Raw genomic sequence first — 27,434 nt, 5'->3', positions numbered from 1 at the left:
TGACAACTGCAATAGTACCTCAAGCAGGCCTTTCAATACTTTTTGTTTCACTTTTAGGGCAAGCTCCGTCACCTTCTATTTTTCTCATCTGAGATTGCCTTAATGTAATGCACTTTCCCTTTTCTCAATCTAATACACTTTCCTTGTCCTCAATCTAATGCACTTACCTTTTTCTATACATCGAAGCCCCAACTGCCATGGTTCCTTACATGAGAAACACAACTTTTTCCTCAATTCATTTCTACTAATATCCATTAGCCTTGTTTTTTCTGTTGATATCCTCGGAGGTATTGTATTTCTTTGGGAAGGCCTATTCGACTACATAGGGATTTTTACTCTTACTACTAAGGTTGTCCCTTGCAACTGAATCCTCCTAAGTTAAGAGTTGTTGTGATGCCCTCTTGGAAAGTTGTAGGGTTTAAGACCTTGCGTAACCCCTTAACAAAAAGCACTATACATCTCCCATTTATTACATCAAGCACCATGATAGCAAGTTTTTGGAACTCAAGTACATAATCCTCCACCTTTCCTTCATGTTTCAACTCAGTTAGGTTTCCGAAATCAACTTCTAGGTGTGTCCTATGAAGTGTCTCGATCAATCTTTAGTTGAATTCTTTTATGGTGGAAATGGAAACATGCCCTTGAGTTACTAATTCATGATACCACCATTCATGGGCTACTTCCAAATGTAGGGTGGCAAACTTGATGGCTTCCTCCTCCATCATTGGACTCAATGAAAATTAGTGTCAAGTTTTTGTAAACATGCCCTTGTACTACTTGTCTCATCAAAATTGGGAATTGTGGTCTTCCCAAATGATGCTAAATATCCTTCCTTCCATTTTAGCCTTTCCTCCTATGTACTTTGATTTCAGTTCACAATATTCTATGCAGGTCTTATTATTCTTGACTGCTTCAATCCAAAGATTATATTTGGCTGCGAGGCAATCCATTTTAGTGGTTTGATCCTATTGACTTTCTTTCATCAACTTCTTCATTTGTCAATAAATTAGCCTAAATTGTTGGTATTATCTAGGATTCTTTTTCTATCAGCAGCAAACTTGCCTCAGTTAGAACCACTTCCTTAATTCCTATCTTGAAAGCTTTTAACCATTCTGATTGAGTCCTCTCGAGTCTCGCAACCTGGCTTCTTTTAATGCCTCTGACACACTAAGTTGAAGCTCTTCAATCATCCTAAAGAAAGCCTTTGCCTCATCCTCACTTGTATCACACATACCAGTACCCTTTCTTTGCTCCCTTTGTTGGTACCTCTACTCCCCTTTGCTCATCAATCAAAACCCCACGGCTGGGGGACTTAGACTCTGATACCATCATACTACTGAAAGATTCTACACGATTCTTTTAAACAGCTAAGAAACCTGAAAATTGTTTTAATCAACATCAAATATAAATTTGCAAGAACTTACTTTAAATAGGAATTGGATAGCTCAAGATCAATCAAAAATGTGTATCAATTCTCAGATGAAGTTTGTAGAATATTTTGCAGAGACTTCAATCTTTTACAATATAGCTAAGTTACCGATTCAGACGAGGATTCCGGAAGCGGATACAGAATGCGGGGATTTTCTTTTTTTTTTTTGGATGCAGATGCGGGAGGAAACATATATATATATGCAAAGAAATGCAAGAAATATACTAATATATATACAAAAACAAATCATTTGATAGTATGACTATGAATCTATGATACTTACCCCTTTATCAAAATTCAATATATTTCAAAATTCATATGATATATCAATATGTGCTTGTCCAACATTAGCGTTTAGTCTTTGACAATAAGTTCAAATAGGTCATGTTCAAGATTCAAACAACATAAAAACATAATTAACGATTGAAGATTCAATCAACTAGCATCAAAGTCTAACTCTTAATCATAGGGATTCGCAAGAAAATCCACATTCTCATCATTATCTCCAACTACTAAAAGATCATTTGAACCAAACATGGTTCCACTTATGCTAGATGCACCACGTGCCATGCTATCATCATCACCGTCTCCGACTGTAATAAGATCATGAAGTGTTGCATCCAAATCTGCACACTCAAGGGCTACATCCCAAAGCTTTGTTGCCCCTTCCTTGTAATGATCATTCTTACGTGACAAAAGACGCAAGTTGGTGTGGACAAAGACCAAGTCCTCAACTTTCTTGGAGCCCAACCGGTTGCACTTCACTGTTCCCTTCAACAGTAGAAGCACTAGCAACCTAGATAGTTGTCACAAAACATACAAATAAAAAGCAAACTAATTTTAAAGAATGTATGAAACACTAAATTCTAGAATGCAAGTGTAAACATAAAAGTTTAAAAAAAATTTACAAAACAAAAGAAAAAACTTACTTGTGATAGGACCTTGATTGTAAGAGGTTGAAGATGCTTGAAAGGTTGACCATACATGTACCACCATGTGATGGCTCCCATTCTATTTTGGCCCTTTAGTGCAAATGGAGAATGCCTTAACCCCGAAGCAAACAGCCCAAATTCTTCCCTCACTTTTTCATGCATTGTTTCCAGTGGTAAGAGTCTTGTAAAAGCTTTGTGGCACCCCTCAGCAACCTCCTCATCCGCAAATGGTGCAACTCTGCTCGGCATACCAACTAACTCCTCAATATAGTACCTAGGAGATAAGGCATATGCAAGGAGATGCAATGGGGTAGTCATCTTATTCCAGTGATGGTGAATAATTGCTTGCACTTGTTTGCATAAGGCTTCGCATTGTGTGGGGTCACTCTCATGTGCTTGTGTAGAATGTTTTACCTTCTCAACCATGGTGTCCATGCCATCATACACATCCCCCAAGCAAGGTGTATCCATATCAGCAAAATAGAGCATAGTCATGATGGGCTCGGTGAAATCCAATGCATATGCCACATGAGCCCACCAACTCTCATTCAAGATCAAATCCCTGATCCTTTGTGCTCTTTCTGAATTTGAGATCTTTCATACACCCCATTGCTTACCGATGACCATTTGGCCCAATGCATCTTTTACCTTGAGGAGTCATCTCATAACGATTGTATGAGATGCAAAACAGGTCTCAGCAACCTAAGCAAGTTAACAATATGTCAATTGACAATATAATTATAATTTTTTTAACTAAATTACAAATCCATGAAACTTAGTAACTTTTTAAAATCAATTTACCTTCAACAACTCCAATTTGGAGTATGTTCTAAAAATGGATTGTGACAGGTGGTGGTTGGTCAAAAACATCTATATGTCCTTCCCCTCTTGGTATATTTTCTTCACCCACTCTATTTCAATGTCAATCCTCTGCATGATCAAGGGAGTGAACAGTGCACGGGGTCCAAAAAATATGCTCATACCAACTCGCAACTAAAGCACTTGCACCCCTGCAATTTTTCCCATCGTCTATGACCACTTGTACCACATTCTCACTACCCACCATCTTGATGCCCTCGATGAGAATTCTAGAAATGAATTTGAAATCCTTCACTTGCCTCTCACAATCAATAGACTTCAAAAACATTGCCCCTTTGGGGGAAACTGCAATAACATTAATCAATGGTCGGTTTCTTGTATCCTTCCAACAATCTGACACAATAGTTAGACCCAAAGTTTACCAAGATTTTTTTATTGGCTAAAGGTCTTTCTCTATATGTGTCTTCTCTCGTTGCAATAGAGTCATATGCACCTTTTCATACCCCGGACTTGTGTAGTCAGCTGGTGATTCTTTGATTGCTGCCACCATTTCCTTCCAATATGGCGATCTCACCAAGTTGAAGGAAGCCCATTCGCATAGAGGCAATGTCCAATAGCATCATCAGTGTTGTCGCATGCCTCCATTTTAAATGCGGCGTGCAATAGGCCTCTTTTACGGGTTGAAATTCCCACTTCTTCCTCATCCTCTCTTGGCACAGGTACTTGCAAGAATGGGTGTTGGGAGGATGCACTTGTTTCAATGGGTGCATGCAACTTGCTCTTTGAGGAAGGACCTTAATAGTAGCTTTTTTTTTATCTATTGATCAATGCATCAACAGCTTCTTGTTCTCTTACAAATGAAAGTATTTTTGCAATAGTCATCGCAGTACAATTTTTACCATTGCACATTCCAAATCCTTTGCCAGCAGGACCCATAAAACGAAGCTTCACTCAAGAATATGAGTTATTCAAAGGTTTTCCTTTGTTACTTTGACAATAATTGCACTTCCAATAGAATGAGCCACCTACTGAAACCTATGATATCCATGTTGTAAGTCTCCACAAAGGAGAACCTATATCAATTTTGAAACTATCAGTCCCTTCCCCTCCTTGGCTCCCCACTAAACTTTGACTAGCACTACCACCGGTATCCATTCTTGCCTAGTTTTTTGCAACCTATTCTAAGAACATAAATAAATTTTAATTAGGTCCTAACAACTATGAACACCATGCATACAAGTGGAAAGAAGTAAGAAAAAACTACTAAAATAGATACCCAAGCTTGCTTCTACATATCTTTCAAAAAAAAAATGAGAAAAAAACTTGAAAAAAATATTTAAGAACTTGAAAAAATTCATCAAAAATTCAACAAAATTCATCAAAATACTCAAGAATGGGATTGATCACTTACCTTAAATGATTTAAACTCCTTCAAGAAAGCTATCTCTCCCTCTTCGATCGATCCTCTTCAAAAATTATGAACTTAGCTTCACAATGACAATTCAAACTAGAGACCAAATGAATAGTGGTTGTAGGTGCAAGCAAAGTTCCAAAATGAGTTGTGAATGCTTCAATATTCACCTTTAGGGTCGTTTTAGGGTTTCATAGCAAAAAAAAACTAACAATGTAATTACAACACATGTTTAATGGGCAACTTCAGTGTTTAAAAATGTTTTTTATTGTTTTTTGTAATGTCCCTTCTTTGGGGACATTAGAATTATTAAGAGGAACGAAATCTCAATACTAAATTTGACTATGCTACTTGGAGATTTATTATTAAAGGTCAAATTAATAACCCATGTGGTCACAAAAGGACGAGGAGAAATAAGACGACTTATTAGGGAGAAGTTGGAGAGTCACTGTTGTGAAGATAAAAGGGGAGGAGACTCATCCTTATGGCATGCTTGATTTAATTATTCAGTTCAAATTTCTCTCTTTGAGAGTCTCAGAAAGCTTCAACTTTCAACTAGTTGCAGGACATAGCCCCTTGTGCTAGCAAACAGTAGACGCAAACTCATTGTCCCAGGAAACATCACTTCGGATGTTTCATTCACACTTACAGGTTCTTATCCTATCGTTCCAATCTGACTGTTGAATCTGTATTTAGGTTTGGTTTCTGTGTTTCGGTTATTGTATTGCTGTTGTATAATACAATAACACTTTAGAAGTTAGTTGGAAGTTGTTGGTTATTATACTACTTCTGTATAAGGCAATAACATGCTTCCGAATTGTTGTAAGGTTTCTCGTTTAGTGCTTTTGGTTTGTACTGTATTCTCTTATGTGTGAATCTTTAATATCATTTTTTGGAAAGACAAATTTATTGGTGAAAGTGCGGGTGTAATTTGCTGCTCGTATTTTCACTTGCATGTGAATAGATTTCTGAATGTGTTATTTAAGAATGAGTTGAGCAAATACCTATCTGGAATATCACTTGTCATTCATATTGTTGGTTAAGTAGGTTCATACTCTAGGGTTTACATTTAAAGGGGAAAAACAAAAAAGTCAAGTTCAGGATAGTATAGTGCCAGTGGATTTATTACGGTATTGGTACGGGTTACATTTTTTTTAGCTTTTCCAGCTGTTGGGCCCGCAGATGCGTCCGGAAGCCTTGCGGATGCTGACCGAAAGCTAGCCCCAGGCTCCCGAATGCATCTGGAAGCCTACCGCTAGCTTCCGGCCAGCATCCGTAGGGCCTCGGGACGCATCTGGGATCCATCTGCATCAAATGTAGAAGCCTAGCTTGCAGGGGACGAACCGATATCCTAGCAATATAGCATAAGCCCAACATTCTATAAAGCATAGTTCCACGGAGTTCTCTAATAGGGGAACTCAAGGATGGGTTTTGGGGACTAGGGGACCAGTGGCCTAAATTTAGGGGTGGTGAGTGGACAATGGGGGACGACAGAAAACTAGTGGTGGTGGGGGCAATGCTAATATAAAAGTAGAGGTGAATTGAAACCTTCAAGCAAAATCTGCAATATAAAATCTCTATGAGTGCCCCATGAAAGGCACCCTACTTTTCACAAGGTTTAAGGTTGGAATCAATTAGTAATGACATGTACCATATAGCAAGCGGCTTGATGGCATCTCTAACAGAGATGGTAGGGGTGGTGGAAGTGATAGCGTTGTGGGGAATATTTCCCCAAGTCCCCAAGTCGTGAACAAGTCCCCCACAAGGAAACCAAGTATTTTGGTGGAGGATGCATCCCTGTAGGACATTGCTATTAAGTCAAATACGAAACATCATACTACTTCTACTTCTTGAAGATGAATACTCCTAGGCAATCTTAGAAATGTGTGATATTAGGTTAGACTCATGCTACAACAGTTGTGGATCTTATGAAGTCTTCTTCAAGTACTCTCCTAACAATGCGATCTACACTAGAATAGTTTGTAGACGAACGAATCTAAAAAATGGTATCTTTACCATCAACTCTCTATCTAGGAGTTAATATCTTTACTTTTTTAGCTAATTTAATATCTTTAGCTTTTTCCTCTTGGAGACAAAGACAGTGGCAATCTAATCATCTTCCCCAGCTTGTGTCCCATCTCTTCGTACAATCACAAAGAATGGATTGTCAACAATTCAAAGGCTCCACTGCATCTCCTCAGTTGCATTTACTTTAAATCATGTGACATTGAAGAGGATTGGGAGGAAAAGTTGTCATCAGTACTATGGACCTACCATACATCATATAAGGTAATGACTGGTCAAACACCATTTCAGTTGATGTATGGTCAAGAAGCTATTGTATAGAGGGAGTTCATGGTGTCAAGTCTTCTAGCCATCGAGAACAGATTGGGTGACATTTTCGAGGGAGCGGTTGTATGCCTTGAATAAACAAGACAAAAGGAGATTGATGGCCCGGTGGGAGATGGAGGCAGCTTAGCAGCACCAAAAGTTATGGCACGATAAGCATATCAAGCATATGAGGTTCACTTCAGAACAGATGGTGTTGAAGTACAACGGGTGCAATGAAATAAAGCCCAAAAAAATTAAGGTAAGATGGTTGGGTCCATATAGTGTTCGAGAGGCCAAAGATAATTGAGCAATCAAATTGTCAACCCTGAATGGTCCTAAGCAGAGTAATGTGAATCGCCGTGATTCAGGCGATTTGGCGATCCGACTAAGGCCAGGCGATTTTTGGTGAGTCAGTGAATCGGCTTGCCGATTTTTGGGGCAAAAATCGCATGAATCGCCTGAATCGCAATTCATGCAAAAATCGCCATGAATCGCTAGAAATCGGCACGTGAAATCAACCGTAACTAGCATGAATTGGCAACTTAAAAACATAAAAAAATAAAACACTTTTTTTATGTTTTATTGTGTCTTTCCTCTTTCTTATAACCCTAAAGGGCCTTCTAATTGTTTAGTATGAGAAGAAGAGAGGAAAAGTGAGAGAGAAGAAGAGAAAAGAGAAACCATAGGGTTGCAAACAGCAAGAAAGAAGAGCATCAAGGAGATCAAAAATTCATTTGGGGAGGCCATAAGTTGCATTGGGAGCTTTAAGGAGCAAATAGCAACACTCCTCAACTCATTTGCAAGAGGTAAGTGTTGATTTTTTTTGTATGTTAGTTTATTTTTCATTCTTTTGTCAATTGGGAGCTTTAAGGAGCAAATAGCAACACTCCTCAACTCATTTGCAAGAGGTAAGTGTTGATTTTTTTTGTATGTTAGTTTATTTTTCATTCTTTTGTCAATTTTTTAAAGTTTTCATTTATAAATCTTGAATGTCTTTTAGTTTCTACATGTTTTTTTACTAAATTGCAAGGTGCAATCTTGCAAACCCTACAATTAGTTTTTACAACAAATTGCAAACATCCATTTGATTTTACATTGTACAATTTGCTCAAAAATAATGTAGGTTTGCTGTTTTTTTTTAGTTTAAGTTTGTAATGGATTTTTCTTATTGTAGCAACCTGAGCTTTCATTTTCCATAATGCCTAAAAAGGATGAGGCTTGGATCTATACTGAAGAATTTTCTGGAAGGACAAAATATCAAACAAAATGGTTATTTTGTAAAGAAATCAGGTGGCATCTATAGATTCAAATATCATATTATAGGCATACCTGGACATGATATTACCCCGTGCACTAAACAAACCGTTGAGGCAAAAAGAAAATGTTATATGGCATTAGAGGCTTTGGAACAAAAGAAGTTAAATAAGAAAAGACAACTTGAACAGTTAGGTGCTATTGGCTCCCATGCGCCCTCACCTGCATCCGCATCCGCAGGTTGTGTTGGAGAGGGTTTTCTAGGCCTCCCTTTCGTCCTAGTGCTATTGCTAGTGCTACTGCTAGTCCCAGTGCTTGTCCTAGTGCTATTTGTTCTTATACTAAGCCTGGGTCTATTATATTTCAGCCTAGAGTGCGGAAGTCCAGATTGGGTAGCTACTTTGTGCCACGCACTACTCCTAGCTCACAACCCTCGCTTGAGAGCATGAGTAGTTTGAACAAGGAGATTCATGATGCTGCTAGAAAACAAATTTGCAAGTTATGGTACTTTTGCAACATTCCATTTATTGCAGCGAGGTAATTATTTCTTTTGTATTTGCTCTTTTTTTTTTATTATTTAATATTTCTACTTGTGTAATCGTAAATTCATATTTGATATTACATAATGATTTGTTATCTAAAGACTAAATTTCTAATCATAATCTATTTGTGACAGGACTCCTTATTCACAAAGCATGATAGATGCCGTAACTATTTGTGGTCCAGGCTTTAAAGCCCCTACTGAGGTTGAGTTAAGTGGCTACCTCTTAGATGAAATGGTAGAAGACATGAAGTTTGAGCTAGCCGACCAACCGAAAGGAATGGACCATAAAGGGTTGCACTATTATGACTATGGTTGGACAGATAGGAGGGGAAAAACACTCCTCAATTTTCTTGTTTCCTGTGGAGGTGACTGATCATTCAACTTTCCTACATGCTAATTTAAATTTTCATTTGTTGATTGCTAATTTCTTGATTGTTAATTTTTTGATAGTCCATGAATCATAATCATGATAATTAAATGTTTCACTCTATTTGAATTTTGTGGGATCCACCATGTTCATCAAATCTATTGATGCTTCCTCTCAAGTCAAAAATGTCACATACTTGTGTGAGGTTATTGAGGAATTCATAGCGGAGGGGGAAGAACATGTGATGCAAGTGGTGACGGATAATGCAGCAAGTTATGTTGCTGCAAGTAAACTTTTAAGTTTAACAGTTTAAGTTTTTAACTTTTTAACTTATCAAATTTTGAATTTTTCTAATTAATTTTAAAAATTGCCACAGCCAAACTATTGATGGAGAGGCACTCCACTATATTTTGGACTCCTTGTGCCGCACATTGCCTTGACCTCATGTTGGAGGACATTGGTAAGATTGAGTGGGTAAAATCATGTGTCGAAAGGGAAAAAAGTATATGCAAGTTTGTCTATAACCATGCATTTGTCCTTGCCACAATAAGGAAATACACGAAAGATAGGGAGCTAGCTCGTTCGGGCATCATGAGGTTTGCCTCGAATTTCATCACACTAAAGTCCTTGATGACATCAAGGGAAGAGCTAAGGCGCATGATTGTTGGGGAGGGGTTTGTTTCTTCTTCCTATGCTAAGACCACCACGGGTATAGATGTGGGGAATATCCTCTTTGATGAGGATGGTTTTTGGGCACCTACTCAATAAATAATCAAGGTAAATTTTTTACAATTTAACATTTAGTATTATTATTTATTATTTCATAATTTTAATTATTTAATGATTTAGCTTTATAATTTAGCTTTGAGTCTTGACTCAATTTATATTTTTACATTATATGCAGATCAGTGAGCCCCTTGTATCTCTCCTATGAACTGTTGATGGGGAGAAGCCATCTATAGGCTACATATACGAGGGCATGGATAAGGCCAAGGAGGCCATTAGAGCCCAATATGCAAGAGTGTCGGAGAAGTATGGCCCCATTTGGGTCATTATTGATAGGAGATGGTAGAATCAGCTCCATAGGCCCATCCATGCAGCTGCCTATTACCTTAATCCAATATATCGTTTCCTTCCTAACTTCAAGGCGGATGAGGAGGTTCTTACCGGCCTATACACAGTCATGCAGAGGTTGAGTCCTGATGGTAGTGCCGCAACTACAACCATTGAGCTGGACAAATTCAATAATAAGGAGGGGTCGCTTTTCTCTAGTAGGATGGTCATAGAGGCTCACACATCATTACAGCCACGTAAAAACAATATATTCTTAAAGTTAATTCATAATTGTTATGACTTATGCATTTTAGTTTTTGATTTTGTAATTTAAATTTTAGCCTTAAAGTTGTGCTTGTAAATGAGACTAATTGTTTTTCTTTTCCCTCATCTCAGATAGATGGTGGCAAATGTTTGGGCAATCAACCCCAAATCTTCAGAAGATTGCCATCCATATTTTGAGTCAGCCTAGCAGCGCTTTTGGATGTGGGCGTAGTTGGTCCATGTTCGAGCATATCCACTTGAAAAGGTGAAACAGGTTGTTTGTGCAGAGGTTGAATGATCTTGTATTTGTTCATTACAACCTCCACCTTAGGACCAGACAGATTTTGACCATTGACTCCTCTCCGATCATTCTAGAGGAGATTGATCCAAAGTCAAAGTGGCTCACTGAGGCCACAAATGCAGCAGTCTTCACTGAGGAAGACCATGAATCGGTTGACCAAGTAGATATAGAGGCAGAGACTATGGCCATGGTAGAGGAGGGCACGTTCAGGCATTGGCAAACACACATGTGGACGCATAGAGCACACCACAGATGCAGGCCCTAGTGATGTTCATGCACCCATCATACATGCAGGGGCTATGGCTCAGCGGTCCTCTAGGACCTACCTTAGACGCCTTTGTAGAAGGCATTTAGACGCTGAGTCTGACCCTGAGGCTGCAGCTGATCTTGAGGATGATGATGAGCCCGAGGCTTGAGCTAGAGCCTTGTTTTTTCATTTTGTTTACACTTTGACTTTACAGATAGACATGTGTTTCATGATTCTTCATCATGGATCTTCATCTTACATACATTATGATTTGATGTCATTTTGATTTGGTTTTATGATTGTCATTATGCATCTTCGTCTTACATTTATGATTCTATAATCTATAATCTAGATTCTATATATCTATGTCATGACTCATTATGATCCTATGATTTTTATTTGCTTAAGCAACAATTTACATTTTACGTATGTGATGGATTTATCAGTTAGGTTTCTTGTTTATTTATGTTAACTTCTATTTAATGATGTTATAGTGTTTTTTAGTTATATTTAGTAAAGGGTGCATGAAACAAGTTTTAAATCATTAAAATCTTTAAATTTCATGGGGTTTTTCACTTCGCCAATTCATTGCGGCGATTCAAGCGATTCATAGGCGATTCACAATTCGAGTAAGCCTTGCCGATTCTGATCCAATTCAGATTTTTGGTTCTTTGGTCCTAAGGTCCCTAATCCTATGAATGGGTCGAAGTTGAGGTTGTACCACGAATGAGTACAAAGGATTGATCCAATTTGTTGCGGCAAGTCTAACCAAAGGTAATTAAAAAGAAAAAGAAAATGAGAACTCATCGTACGACATTCACCATACAGAGGTGACATCGTACAATGGACTGCTCGTACGACATTCCCATATGGGATCAAGCCTGTGAGTAAGAGAAAAACCAGTACAACTTTACACACAGTGAACAAGGAGGAAAAAACCAAGGGCCATATGGAAACATCATCCGGTATGGTGATAAATGAAACAAGATCTGCAAGGTACATAGAAGAATAATATATAAACAAGTATCGCACAAAACAAAGGGAAAGACAATACAATGCAATAAGAGATAATATATTGCCATACAATGCAATAGTTAAGTAGTTGAGATTGAAAGAACAAAAAACAACAATATAGCAAGATGACAGTGGTTTGAAGGGAAGATCACAAGCATTAGATGGAGAACCCAACTACATTGAGAGGCCCGTAGAGAAAACTCTGCACAAAGTGTTGTGAAGAAATAGCATCCACACAAAAAAAAATTACACAACACAAAATCCACTATGCGACATCAAAAGGCAGACTGAATGCACAACAAGAAACATTTGAGGGCATATAAATACAATGCAAAGTGCATTGGGCAGTGAAATAAGGATTGCAAGGTAAAAAAAAAGTGAGTGTGAATAAGGAAGAATCATACTTACGGAAAGATTGATAATACGAAAATATAGTGTGGAATTACTAAATGGGATAACCATACATTCTCAGATCAAAGGAAAGTTGGAAATACATAACACTGCCGACAAATCCCAAGGAGACCCATTAGTGTGAAGGAGAGTTGACAATGCCAAGTTGCTTTAGGTCGTACAATGAAGGGTCAGGTGAGTAAGAAGATTGTACACAATACTATTTATTAGTAATCAGAAGAAGACCGAACCAGACAAGGGAAAAATCACAGAGACAAGGAAGAATACAGGAGATAAATTTAACAAACTGGTGAAGACTACGCGTGAACCAGTTAGTAGAGTCAGTTATACAGTCACAGCTGAAGCTAGACAAAAACGGTAAAATCGTACAATAGTTATGGATAGACTCTGTGGAAAAAGGTTTGATATTATACTCAACGAATTTCACAAGCCAACAAAGACAGTCAATGGTTTAGGAGCAAAGAAACAGATTTGAAGAAAATAGTGGAACAACTCTTCTGTGATGAACAAAGACAAATGAATGTTGCCATCCAAAGTAAAAATTGTTCGAAAGATGGATAGTGGCAAAGATAAAGTAAGACCAAGGGTGCAAACTCAAAAGAAAGAAGTTACAGTACAAAACATCACATTTGAAGGATTGAATGGTGTGGAGTGTCAGACATGGTGGAAGGAAACACTAATAACCACCCATTAAAGAAGGTCTCAGACACGCACAAGTGCATTGGGCTATATAGATGTCAATGTTTTTCTACCCAAGATTTTGAGGGAACATTGAGGGCAATGATAGAATCCTATGAGAGGCATCGATGTAGGTCTGCTTTTGAATAATTGGGATATGACATTACAACTCTTTTTTCCAGATGCCAAGTTTACAAGAGAACTTGACATTTCGAGGTCTAATAGGAAAAAAATTTATAGGAGAGTGAAAAAAATTACCACTGAAGAGAAAGAAAAGCTCATAAAGTTGGTTTCCCGAGACTTGACATAAGTAGACTGGGAGTTGTTGGCTATCGCCAACAAGAATTGTGGATTGAAGAATCTTTTGTTACGGCTGGCAAATTGAGATGATTGATTGATGTCATCAAGAGTCAACTCACAAGCTCTAGTAGGGCTTCAGACATTGCTCTACCACAGATAGCTCTCATGAATGGACTCAAGAATGGCATACTTTATGACTGGGCACTAGTGCGAGCTAATAGAATGGAGTAATTTATGACATTGCAGCACCAAAAAAAAATTATGTCGCAGTATGCCATCAGGTTCTTCCTGGAGGCTATACACAGACAAATACCTACAAACATATTGGAGTTGCAACAGTAGTGTTGTGTGGAGCCCTCTCAACCACTCATTTTGTATTAGTGACAAACACATTGGCCATGGGCGGTACTATGCAGACTAGTTAGAAGTGGAAGCGTCAGGCAGTGGTGTCTGAAATAAATTCAACCACAAATGGAGAGTATGGTGATGATAGTGGATAGGAGTCTGCAAACACAATCAAGGGAGTTTGGAGCTGGAGTCACATCAGCAGATGGTCTCACACTCGATATGACACCACCCTCAAACACACCCACACCATCGGGTGGTGGCACATTGAGGGTCCTTTTTGCTCCAGCACCCGCCCAGTTGACTCCGCCTACTTTGTTTAGTGTGACAGTAGCACCAGTTCTAGTATCAAGCTTTGGACACTCAAGGGCCCCGGTTACCATCACACTGCCCAGTGTGATTGTAGTTGCGCTAGAAGTAGTAGCAAAACCAGAGCCCGAGGTCGTAGTGCCTACTGAGATAGAATCAGCGATATAGGTGGTAGAACGTACCATAGTGGAGACAGTAGCAGTTACGAAGGGATTGGTGGATGCCTTAGAGATGCCAAGAGAGGAACTAGATAAGGCGACAGTAGAATCAAAGATACCTAGTGAGGGGGGCATGGACTCTTGGCTTATGCAGTTTCATCTTACACCGATAGAACCCATTGGACCTTGCCCTCCCACACCATAGAGCAAGCAGCCGAAAATTGTAGAGATTGTTGATCTTAATGAGGGTAGTACGCATCCCACAAAGTTGGATATTCTTCAAGAGGACACAACAGTACGAGGTAAGGAGGATGTTCCTCGGAAGGATGTGATTGTATGAGGTGTGGAGTCAGTCACAACCATAGCCATTGCAGGAGCCAATACCCGACACTCAAGCTAAGATGGATGTCATAGAGAAGTTTGTGATAGAGATGGAGGTTGGTGCATGACAAATTGCAACCTCAGTAGAGATGCAAACTCTTGGAATGGTGGATAAGGCAGTAGAGCACTTGCTGGAGTTTTCTATTGGGAGATGTGCTCAAGAGTTTGAGCAATGGAGTGGAGGGTCCAAGTGCTTGTTGCAGAGAGTCGGACCCATGTTTTGTTGTGGCAGGTGGAACAAGGATTTGGTCAGGTGTATTATGATCTTCAGAGGGTCGACCACCTAGAACCATGGGCTGAGGATGAGCAAATGGGTGACATGAGAGCTCAAAAGGAGCTCGCCACTCGGCTAGAGGTGGAGGAAGAGTCGGTACAGCAGAAGTAGTTGGCACAACATAAGAATCATTTGAGAGTTTTAGAGACAAAGCACAGGGCTGTGGCGACTTCTTTGAAGAAGCAGCACCAAGAGTAGGTAGCAGCATTGGAGAGTCGTCATATGACACCTTTGGAGGCGGTAGACAACAAAGGGGAATTTGGAAGCCACATTCATGGTAAAGGGTGCTTGGGTTTGACAAATGCTTGTTGAGAGATCTGCGCCATAGGACTGAGAAGCTTCAGGAGTTGAGAGTGTGACTGGCATCATTCACACCACCATCGGCACCTTCCTCATTAAGGACACTTTATCAGCACCCACCTTGATTTTTCTTTGTATAGTTATAATTGTCCCCATTTTGTGTAATGTTCGGATACAACTTTCTTTTTGGGAGGATGATGCTGTCAGCCAGTTACGTTTTTAGTATTTGTAAGTGTTTGTTCAGGGGTAGGTAGTTGGGCGGCAGATAGCACTCACCCCCTTGACACTTCTATATATTCAGGTTATTGTCTTGGACATATTATGTTATGGTGGTTGTTGGGATCAAACCGAAGTATTGCTGGTGTCATTCTGAGATACATTGTAAAGAACTTGTAAGATTAAATTTTTATGAATGCCCATATGCAAGTTCTCCTATACTTCATCTGTTCAGTTGCATTTACATTACATTTTCGTATGTGTTAAACTTTACCCTACGGGGCAAACAAGCTCTAGCATTAAACTGTTCCCTCTCAAAATAAATTTGACATCGTCTTTTATATTTCTTCTTTTATAACATATGGTTTCAATTTCTGTTCATACATCTAGGAACTCTCCTCAATCTTTATAATTATATTTTGCCCTTCTTTATTCATCTGTTAACATCAAAAATAATTTTATGATATTTGACCTTGTTTACAATGTGATCCCACTTTTCATAAACATTTTCTTAAGTGATCAGTTACCTTGTCTATACTAGAATTTTATTCAGATCAACTGAACACATGCAATCCATCACCAGATAGAGACACAAGGGTGAATGTGACCAGAAAGAAATAAGAATGTCAGCACACAACATACCTCATGTCCACAATAAACCTGAGTTGATTTGGGCAAGGAAGTCAAAGTCTTGCACAAAGATTGGTACATTTGCTCTGCTGAACCTTCAAAAAACTTTCCGCAACCAGCAATAAACTGAAAAAATAGAATGTATTAGTTATATGTTAACATATGCATACATAGGAGGAAAATTATCAAGTCAAAAGCACTAGCTTCATAACTTTGGCAAGGAATTCCATCAGTATAATAATTATAAAAAAATTTAAAAGGCCAGATGTTTAATCCAGCTTCATTGTAAGTATAGTTTCTTACCAACATATCACCTGTGAACACAGCAGGGTCATCTCCACTTGTGCTGGTGAGGAAATAACTTATATGACCTTTTGTATGGCTGATGGCACAAAGATGTCAATGTTATCAGGAAAATAAGTCCCATCAACTTTGTTATTCTAGAAATGCATAAAGCTACAATGCAATCTAACTTAAGAGTATGTAGACATCATAGAAAACAAAATTTTATGCCTGAAAAGTTGCACAAGGGATGGGATCCATGCATTATCACACAGAATAAGAGGCTCCTTCTTAATCTTAATTATGATTGTTCAATGCTATTTCTGGATTAGACAGTGTTAGGGTTAATTTATACATGATTGTTATGTTGTGCAATAATTGCATGTTCCATGACCCATCCGGTTCCTATGGATTTTATAAGGACTTAATGGTCACCCAATACTAATTCGAAGGAGGACTAAGCACTCCACTTTTGAAATAGAAATCTGATAGATGATCCTAGCATTAATCTGTATCCCAAGAGATAAACGGTTGCACAACAATCCGAAATATGAGCAATTGATTATGTAATAGGTGGAAATGAAATATAAATATAAAACCACAAACAGAAACATTCACCAGTAAATTCAAGACATGTATAAAACTCTCCCAAAATTTTAATAATCCATTGTGTGTGCATGTAAGCACATGTTAAATAGAATTGGTATGCCAGTTATTGTCTCACTTCTATGATGTCTGTGGGTGCATGTGTATGCATGCACATGTATGCTCTCTGATGCAAAGAGAGACAACATCATCATGGAAATGAAGATTTGCTGCATTTCTTTCTTTAAATCTGTGTATATATAGATATGCATATTTTAATGTATACCTGAGTAACTGGCGATAAAAAAGAAAACAGAACCATTATGGAAGATAGATGGTTGATCTTCCATGTATCTCTTCACCTTCTTCTGGCTACAGATAAGTAACATAAAGAAAAACAGTATTGGCCTACCAGCTGATGCCACTCTAGCCCACATGGGAAAACCCTCGAGACATATGGAGGCCATAAAGTAGAACAAAGCTATGTAAGAGGAACTGTTTGTGCAGAAGTAAGTGCAAGCTCAGGCCTACACCTAGCTTGAATAGAAGATTAGTTCTGATGTTGACATTGACCATAGATTTAGAGCTGCTAACCAGATCAGACCTTGTTGGCAGAAACAAACTTCTGAGAATATCCCTAAGCATATGTCAATATTATTTCTAGATACCAATAAAATCAACGTTTATACACCCTTAACTCAAAGCATTTGGAAACATGGCCAGAAAAAATCCACAGATGTATGAAAGCCCTCAATCAGGCTTGAGAAATATTTTTTTTTCCAAATCGGAAAAAGCTACAATATAAAAAAATTGTGTTTCACAGGCTTCATTATTTTCTTGAGACAGGTTGATTTCAACAAAACTGATGTTGAGACAATCACATGAGATATGAGGTATTCCAAACAGGACATTGCAGTTTTTTTATGCATGCTTTTTCATATACTTGATTATACCATAAAGTGAATCAACTTTTACCAATTTAAAACTTGATTAACCAAAATAACACCATTTACTCAACATTGATAATCATGCACATGAGAACACTATAACACATGATATTTACGTGGAATAAACCATCTGAAATTACTTGCTTATATAATTATCTTTGTAGGCTCAAACCCACATGAGACACCAATCGCCTTCACTCTCCGTAGGCATCAACCTATTGGAGATACCAATCCCCAATCCAGGAGTTTGTAGGCACCAACCCACTAGAGACAACAATCCCCATACTTGAGCAACAAATCAATACAAGACTCCAATCTTTGCTTCTAGGAGACACCAATCCCCAACTCAACTTTTTTAAGAGCGTACAGAAAACATTGAGGGGGAACTCTTAGACGCATGAAACCACATAAAATAGAGATAGAAAAGAGAGAAAACATCGACAAAGAGCACCAAATTTCATGTGGAAATCCCTTGCTCAGGCAGAAACCATGGTAGATCAATAGCTTCCATTAAACAAATGGGCACCAACCAAAATAACATAAGTGAGCACCAACCAAAATAACATAAGTGAGCACCAACCCTCTTCAAAGCACCAAGTACAAATCTCAACAAATAACAAATATCTAGCTGAGAATATAAATTCTTAAAATAATATTGCATTTCAATCCCTTAGCAAAACAATAACAAGATCCAATCGTAAACACATAAACTACAGTCAGATTGAATAATCACTAAGTTGTAGGGTTCGGACCCTACCAACCAGGTCTGGGTCTGAGTTCGTCACAAGTTCAGATTTGGGCTGAGTGTGTGGTAGGTCTGCGCACCCTCACAGACCCATAGTTTGTAGTGAGGCCCCTACACGGATCCACCACGGACCAAGGGGTTTTGTCATACTCTGAACCAGCCCAAAATTGGTAGGAATTGACAAAACCAAAAACAGACTTCTCTAAGGGCACGTTTGGTTGCTAAAATAGGAATAGGAAATTAGGAATATGTTTTCTATTTTCTATTTGGTGCGCCAATTGGAATAAGGAATAGGAATACATATTCCCATTTTGCCCCTAAAATGAGCTTATGTCCATTCCAAAAAATAGTTGTTATTGGAATAGCCATTCCTATTCTCAATATGCATTCCTATTCTCAATTCCTATGACTGCAACCAAATGGTCCCTAAATTCAATGGTGGCAATGTAGTGCCTGCCCTAATTTACATTTTCCTAGTTATATTGTTGCTATCATTGCTGAACTCTAATAGGCCAGTTTTATGTCTGATGGATAGTAGCATTGTTTTGAGATTATTAGATATTGGGTTTCAGATTCAGTTGATATATGATGAGATTACTTAGACTCTACATTTCATGTATGCATGATGATTATTACATTATTCTCAGTTATTGATGATGTTTAGCCAAACAGATTATTATATGTGTTGTTTTATGGATACTTACCCCATATTGCATGTGTATGGTGTGCGTGTTTGTTTTCTTTATTTATGGCTTTTTTATGTGGTTAAGGAAGGGAGTCATAGTCACCTGCTAGTCGGGATCTACACGATGCACCACTTCCTACCATTGCCTGTTTAGCTTAGCATATATATATTGTGTATGTACATGCATGGATTTTATGCAAGTTGCAGGTACCGAGTATCGACTTCCCTAAATTGTCAGGATGAGCGTACCCTATCGCACTATCTCAATGGTAAGAGAGGGGAGATAAATTCTCAAGTCCAACTCCTAAACCCTTAAACCATTTGTCCTAGAAAGGTAGGACAAGTATCTGAGATGTTTTACCTTCCGAATGTGTCGGATGACATAATTCGTGATTTTAACCCCTTAGACGGATTTTGCATGGATTGTTCTATGATGGGTTTTCATATTTTATTTTGGAGGTCTTTGGTGAATTTTCTATTAATTAAGTCTAAAATTAAAAGATTTAATTATTTTGGAAAAATTAATATAATATTATGATATTTTGATACTTTGATTTTAATTAATTAAATGGGAAATTAATTAAATAAAAGAAATTAAATAATAATAATAATAATAAAATAATAAAAAATAATAATAGTAATAATAATAATAATAAAAGAATTAAAATAAAAGTCATAAGTCTACCTAGGAGTATGCACACCTCTTTTATGCATGTGTGTCTACAACGCAGGAGTTAGCGCACAAATTAAGCACGTGGTGTCTACAACCTTGTGACTCATTAGAAGGTTGGAAAAGGTTCGTGCTTAGTTGTCAACGCTTATCTTATCTTCTGGTTGTTTCTAGAGACATTCTACGTGCTTCCTGAGAGGTCCTTATATTCAGGCACTCCTAGTAGCTCAGTGTGCATTTTTGGGTGGATCCGCGAACGTTGGAGAAGGAAGCGACTTTTCTCTGCAGATTCTGAGGAGTAGCGAATTAGCATCAGTGTCCAAGTAGACACTCGTGATTTTCGCATATACTATTTTGCTCCTTTTTACTTCCTGTCTACTTCGTGTCTTTTGAATGTTTTCCAAGGAATTCTTGAGATGAATATTTTCAGTTGTAGGTATTTCCAATTGTGAATATTTAATTTTCTATATGGAAATTTAAAAAAAATACCACATGCATATAGCCCTCTTCAGTAAATTAAAAGTAACATCAGATACCGATTCATGGCCCTAGTGCCTGGCTTCCGCATCCGATACGGACGGATGCGGGAAGCCTCCGGATGCAATGCGGGTGCTGCCTGGAAGCCACCCGCAGGCATCCGGATGCGCGTGGAAGTTGATAGTCAGCTTCCACCCGCATCCGGATGCCTGTGGGTGGCTTCCGAGCAACATCCGCAGGGAATCCGGGAGCATCTGGACGCATCCGCGGGAGTTAGGTGGAAAACCAATAGAATAATGTATATTTTAACTTAAAACTATGAAACAACATGTGACTAAAAGCATTTTTTAAAGCATTTTTCACAATAAGACCCTAAAACAACCCTAGAAGACAACATAGAAGCATTCACAAGAGTCATTTTAGAGTTTTGTTTGCACCTACAGCCACTCCTTCATTGTGAAGCTAAGTTCAACATTTTCGAAGAGGATCGATCGAAGAGGGAGAGATAGCTTTCTCAAAGAAGTTTAAACCATTCAAGGTAAGTGATCAATCCTTTTCTTGAGTATTTAGATGAATTTTTTTGAGTTTTTGATGATTTTTTTAAAGTTCTTTTTCAATTTTATTTTTTTTGAAAGATATGTAGAAGCAACTTTGGGTATCTATTTTAGTAGTTTTTCTCACTTCTTTCCACTTGTATGCATGATCATTGATGTTCATCGTTGTTAGGAACTAATTAAAATTTATTTATTTTCTTATAAAATAGGTTGCAAAAAACTAGGCAAGAATGGATACCGGTGGTAGTGCTAGTCAAAGTTCAGTGGGGGGCCAAGGAGGGGAAGGGATTGATAATTTCAAAATTGATATAGGTTCTCCTTTGTGGAGACATACAACACGGATATCACAGGTTTCAGGAGGTGGCTCATACTATTGGAAGTGCAATTATTGTCAAAGTAACAAAGGAAAACCTTTCAATAGCTCATATTCTCGAGTGAAGCTTCATTTTATAGGCCCTGCTGGCAAAGGATTTGGAATGTGCAAAGGCAAAAATGGTACTGGGATGACTAGCGCCGAAATACTTTCATTTGTAAGAGAACAAGAAGCTGCTGATGCATTGATCAATAGATCAAAAAAAAGCTACTATCAAGGTCCTTCCTCAAAGAGCAAGCCAAAGACACCCACTGAACCAATGGCATCCTCCCAACACCCATTCTTGCAGGTACCTGTGCCAAAAGAGGATGAGGAAGAAGTGGAAGTTTCAACCCGTAAAAGAGGCCCATTGGACACCGCATTTAAAATGGGGGCAAGAGACCGCGCTGATGAAGCTATTGCACGTTGTCTCTATGTGAATGGGCTTCCTTTCAACTTGATGAGATCACCATATTGGAAGGAAATGGTGGCAGCAATCAAAGAATCACCAGCTGACTACACAAGCTCGGGCTATGAAAAGGTGTGTACAACTTTATTGCAACAAGAGAGGGCACATATAGAGAGAGACCTTCAACCAATCAAAAAATCTTGGAAAACTTCCGGTCTAACTATTGTGTCAGATGGTTGGAAGGATACAAGAAATGGGCCACTGATTAATGTGATTGCAATTTCCCCCAAAGGGGCAATGTTTTTGAAGGCCATTGATTGTGAAGGGCAAGTAAAGGATTTGGAATTCATTTCTAGAATTCTCATTGAGGCCATCGAGATGGTGGGTAGTCAGAATGTGGTACAAGTGATCACTGGCAATGCCAAAAATTGCAGGGGTGCGGGTGCTTTAGTTGAGAGTCGGCATGACCATATTTTTTGGACTCCATGCATTGTTCACTCCCTTAACTTGATCATGCAGAGGATTGGCACTGAAGTAGATTGGGTGAAGAAAATATATGAAGAGGGGGAGGACATACAGATGTTTGTGACCAACCACCACATGTCACAATCCATTTTTAGAACATACTCCAAATTGGAGTTGCTGAAGGTAAATTAATTTTTTTAAATTACTAAGTTTCATGGTTTTGTAATTTAGTTAAAAATTAAAATTTATAATTATATTGTCAATTGACATATTGTTAACTTGCTTAGGTTGCTGAGACCTGTTTTGCATCTCATACAATCGTTATGAGACAACTCCTCAAGGTAAAAGATGCATTAAGTCAAATGGTCATCGGTCATCAATGGGGTGTATGGAAGATCTCAAATTCAGAAAGAGCACAAAGGATCAGGAATTTGATCTTGAATGAGAGTTGGTGGGCTCGTGTGGCATATGTATTGGATTTCGCCGAGCCCATCATGACTATGCTCCATTTTGCTGATTCAGATACACCTTGCTTAGGGGATGTGTATGATGGCATGGACACCATGGTTGAGAAGGTAAAACATTCTATACAAGCACATGAGAGTGACCCCACACAATGCGAAGCCTTATGCAAACAAGTGCAAGCAATTATCAACCATCGCTGGAATAATATGACTACCCCATTGCACCTCCTTGCATATGCCTTATCTCCTAGGTACTATAGTGAGGAGATAGCAGGTATGCCGAGTAGAGTTGCACCATTTGCGGATGAGGAGGTTGTTGAGGGGTGCCACAAAGCCCTTTCAAGACTCTTCCCACTCGAATAAATGCATGAAAAAGTGAGGGAAGAATTTGGGTTGTTTGCTTCGGGGTTAAAGCATTCGCCATTTGCACTAAAGGACCAAAATAGAATGGGAGCTATCACATGGTGGTACATGTATGGTCAACCTTTCAAGCATCTTCAACCTCTTGCAATCAAAGTGCTATCACACGTAAGTTTTTTATTTTGTTTTGTAAATTTGTTTTAAAATTTTATGTTTACACTTGCATTGTAGAATTTAGTGTTTCACACATTCTATAAAATTAATTTTCTTTTCATTTGTATGTTTTGTGACAACTATATAGGTTGCTAGTTCTTTTGCTGCTGAAAGGAATTGGAGTACATACTCCTTTATCCATTCGGTGAAGCGCAACCGGTTAGGCTCCAAGAAAGATGAGGACTTGGTCTTTGTCCACACCAACTTGCGTCTTTTGTCACGTAAGAATGATCATTACAAGGAAGGGGCAACAAAGCTTTGGGATGTAGCCCCTAAGTGTGCAGATTTGGATGCAACACTTCATGATCTTGTTACAGTTGGAGACGGTGATGATGTTAGTGTGGCACGTGGTGCATCTAGCATAAGTGGAACCATGCTTGGTTCAACTGATCTTTCAGCAGTTGGAGATGACAATGAGAATGTGGATTTTCTTGCAAATCCCTATGATTCAGAGTCAGACTCTGATTGATTGAATCTTCAGACTTCAATCATTTACCATGTTTTTAAATTTTATTTTGTTGGAATCTTGAACATGACCTATTTGAACTTATTGTTTAAGAGTCAAGACTAAACGCTAATGTTGGACAAGCACATATTGATATTGATATACGAATATCATATGAATTTTGAAATATCTTGAATTTTGTTTAAGGGTTCAGTTAACTGTTAAGTATCATAGATTCATAGTCATATTATGCTTTATCAAATGATTTGTTTTTGTATATTTCTTGCATTTCTTTGCATATGTTAATATTATTATTATTATTATATATATATACGTTTCCTCCCGCATCCGCATCCAAAAAAAAAAATCCCCGTATCCCGTATCCGCTTTGGAATCCGCATCTGAATTGGTAACTTAGAAAGTAACTAGAGACCAATTGGGAGGGATTTAAATGTTTATAGATAAATTTTCTTAGAGAGAGTGAATAAATAGATTTAAAAAATAATAATACATTATGATCATACATCAGATTAGTTTTTGATATTGTTATAAATGCTTTTAAAATGAATTTGTTTTGTGCAAATTGCATAATTCATATTGTAAATAAAATAATTTATATATAAAAAAACGTTGCATTAAAAAAAAATGTTATAGTGAAAACGATCTCATGCGATGGGATTTTTTTTTTTTTAATTTAATAAGTATTGGGAGGGGCGGGTTATACCCACCCCCTACCCCTGCACGCCTTACGAAAATCGACGACACTATACCTGCAGCCGCAGGTCTGCGACGTCAGGCAAGGGGCCGCACAGCCAATTTGTTGAAGGCCTCCACGGTTCTACCATAACTAACACAGCGACCACCATGAACAATCGCAAGGGGTACAGACCTTGAAACCCGCGCCTGCAACTAATAACTCGCAGGGTACGGTGGGTAAGAAGTATGAAATGTTTTATTTCATTTGTACATTAATGTTATATTATAAATTGATTATTATTAATTTGATTTTTAAATATAATGTTATAAAAAATTATTATTATTATTAAATATTAATAATATGAAATTTTAATTATTGTATAATTTTAAAGTGGTTATCCAAGTTAATAAGTTATAAATAAACGATATAGTTATATTTAGAATTAATGAATTAACTTAATTTAGTTTAATTAAGGTTAATGAGAATGTTACAATTGAAGATTTTTTTTTTAGTTATCCAAATATTGAAAATGATAAGTTTCTCGAAAAATTGTAAATTGATTTACAATAAACAATTTAAATAGATAATCCTTCCTAGAGTAATTTAGAGAAATTGATTTTAAATATAGGAGGGGTCATTTTCAATATAGTGAATATGAAAAATATCTTTAGAACATTTTAGAAAAAATTGATTCAAAGAGTTATGGGGGAAATCTTTGACCTAATGAAACTAGTACATGGGTTAGTTATAAGGAAAATAGACAATGTTCCTTCACTTGATATCTAACTCTTAAAACTGAAACCCCACACTTAACTCAACTAGGTGATTTTAACGAACCACAACATGTGCTTGCATTTTGTGTTTTCTTTATGCTATCTATTTTGGGGTTTTTGGGTTGACTAGATGGTTGACCAGTTATAGGACGTCTACCAAAGGCTCGGGGGTTATGATATGTGATGTCGTGCTAATGTCTTTGATCTTGATCTTTTTAAACCCAACCATAGTAATGCGATGGCATGCTCTATGATCTGTGTGGTTTACTAATTGTTATTGTTTTCCAATCTTCTTGTGTAAGCTGTGATATATGTATATGAGATACTTAACCACTTTTGAGTCATCAGTCAATTATATATTTGGATTACTTTCCAGTTGCCTTGATGGAACTAGAGTGTTTGTTTGATCTTGATGATGTCATGTTGTGATATGTATGATTTGACCATTTTGGAAGTCTTTGATCAATATTATTTTGAGATATTTCCCGGTTGCTCGTTGAAAACCGATGGATACTATGAATTGTCATATGATGCTTTTCAGTTGCTAGCAAAGAACTGATATGATATTATGATTATCTTTATGATGCTTTCCAGTCGCTTGTATAGGACTAAGGTAATTCTGTGATTTTGTGATTTCATGAGCTTAGGGTAGGTTATCTATATGTAGTGTCAGGAAGTGGCTTGCAATGGGGGTTGGGGCCCTAAGTGGCTGCCAGGGTAACTCATTGTAAGTTGTTTAATAAGTGAAAACATTACACTAAATACTGACTTAAATGAACCTAATAAGATAATTGTTTGTTCTCGCCCATGCCTCGAGTGCTAGTATAGACTAGGATGGGAGTAGAGAGAACGCTTGGTTGCGACCTTGCATTCCGTAGTATGCCTCGTCAGTACGAGAAGATACTAGTGGCCGCATAGGGATCACTAGGGGGCCGAGGTCTATTGAGAGACTACTAGGGTAACTCCAGCGTGATTCATGCGATGACACTTTCCCGCTTACATAGTAGGTTTCCTATATGTCTTGTGTGCCTCTGGGTATAGGTGTCAACCCTTTATGTTGGAACCTTTGAGTTAGTATACTTTTAGGATTCTTGGACTTAAAGAGTGCTTGGGCTATGTGATTTGATACCCTATTTGGGACTTGAGATTATCTCCTCAGCGCGATGGGAGTGGGCCATTTAGGTCCTACGCGGTCGGGTCGTAGTGCTTCTTCACTCTTACCATTTGGGATCCATCTAAACACTGTGGCTGGAGCATTCTTTGTTGGCATTTATCTTCATTCTGTTCTTGGATCATTATGATGGACGCGTATCCTTATATTGATGATTAGCATGTGATAAATGATGTTATCTAGTCATCCTCTGCTTTATTTTTGTATGTTAGATTTCTTTATGCATATGTTGTAGTATGTTTTAGGAGTAACATTCCTACTATGATAACACCAATGATCTCTTCGGTGACTTGGAGTGTTACGCGCAGAGGGATGGCTAGGGCCCACGATGGTCTAATGATGCTATTGACGGTTGGGAGGAACCGCGCACTTAGATAATTGTGTTTATGATGTATGGTTATCTTTTGCGATGGATGATATATCTTTTATGGTGATGGATGTTTCATGTATGGTATATGGTTTCATTTACTTTATTGCACTTGCATCATGGATTAGAATAGGATGATGTACTTTATTTTCACAAATGTATATTCATTTAAGTCTTTTCATACCCTGTGACATGTACAGTGGATGATTGAGCATTCTGAAAATTAATTTACTAAGGGACATTTGGAACAAATGTATATTGTTTAAGAACAATGGAATTTTCATTATTATTTCATGTGGATGCAGTATTAGATGGAATTAATATTAGTTAATTTAAATGTGATTCAACATTAAGTGATCCTTAAGGAATGCAACCTGTTATGTATGCTTTCAGTTGAATGATGTTATTGCTTCCGCTACTATGTGTTTGATGTGAATGGTTTAACTTTCATGTTTTCAAAAAAAAAAAAATGCTGCCAAACTTAGTGAAACTTTAGGTTAATTCTTTTGGATCCCTTGGCGGGGCGTTACAGGCAACCCTACAAGTTAGCTGTATAGGACAAAACAATATTTTGCAATCAAATTCCTACAACTCCAAACATCCCATACTTCATTCAATTTGGAACATGAAACAATGGTATCAAAAGTTGGAGAAAAACATATGCTGCACTCACATGGAATCAAATTTGTAAGTACTTAATCAAGCAATTCGACCCTACTGATTGGGAGAATTTCACAAGGGCATTATTTACTAGATTAAAGCAAACTCATCTTATTTGCTAAGTTGCCGAGCACGAGTACGGATA

General features: G+C 37.8%; 1 protein-coding gene across 1 annotated transcript in view; it reads right to left on the bottom strand.

Annotated features, from left to right (window-relative positions):
• Positions 1 to 27,434, bottom strand: part of GLY2 (Metallo-hydrolase/oxidoreductase superfamily protein) — a 129,907-nt gene that overhangs the window by 14,344 nt on the left and 88,129 nt on the right. Inside the window, exons 4-5 of the mRNA XM_089831237.1 lie at positions 16,272 to 16,350; positions 15,981 to 16,094 (exon numbers count right to left, since the gene is read on the bottom strand). Coding sequence (XP_089687363.1) covers positions 15,981 to 16,094; positions 16,272 to 16,350 — 193 coding nt within the window. The remainder of the gene's footprint in view (positions 1 to 15,980; positions 16,095 to 16,271; positions 16,351 to 27,434) is intronic.

The sequence above is a fragment of the Cupressus sempervirens genome, chromosome 5 (assembly GCF_028749045.1).
Source record: "Cupressus sempervirens isolate cs-2001-9-10 chromosome 5, ASM2874904v1, whole genome shotgun sequence".
Classification (NCBI taxonomy): Eukaryota; Viridiplantae; Streptophyta; class Pinopsida; order Cupressales; family Cupressaceae; genus Cupressus; species Cupressus sempervirens.
Note: the sequence above shows the minus strand (reverse complement) of the source record. Positions and strands in the feature narration are given on the sequence as shown.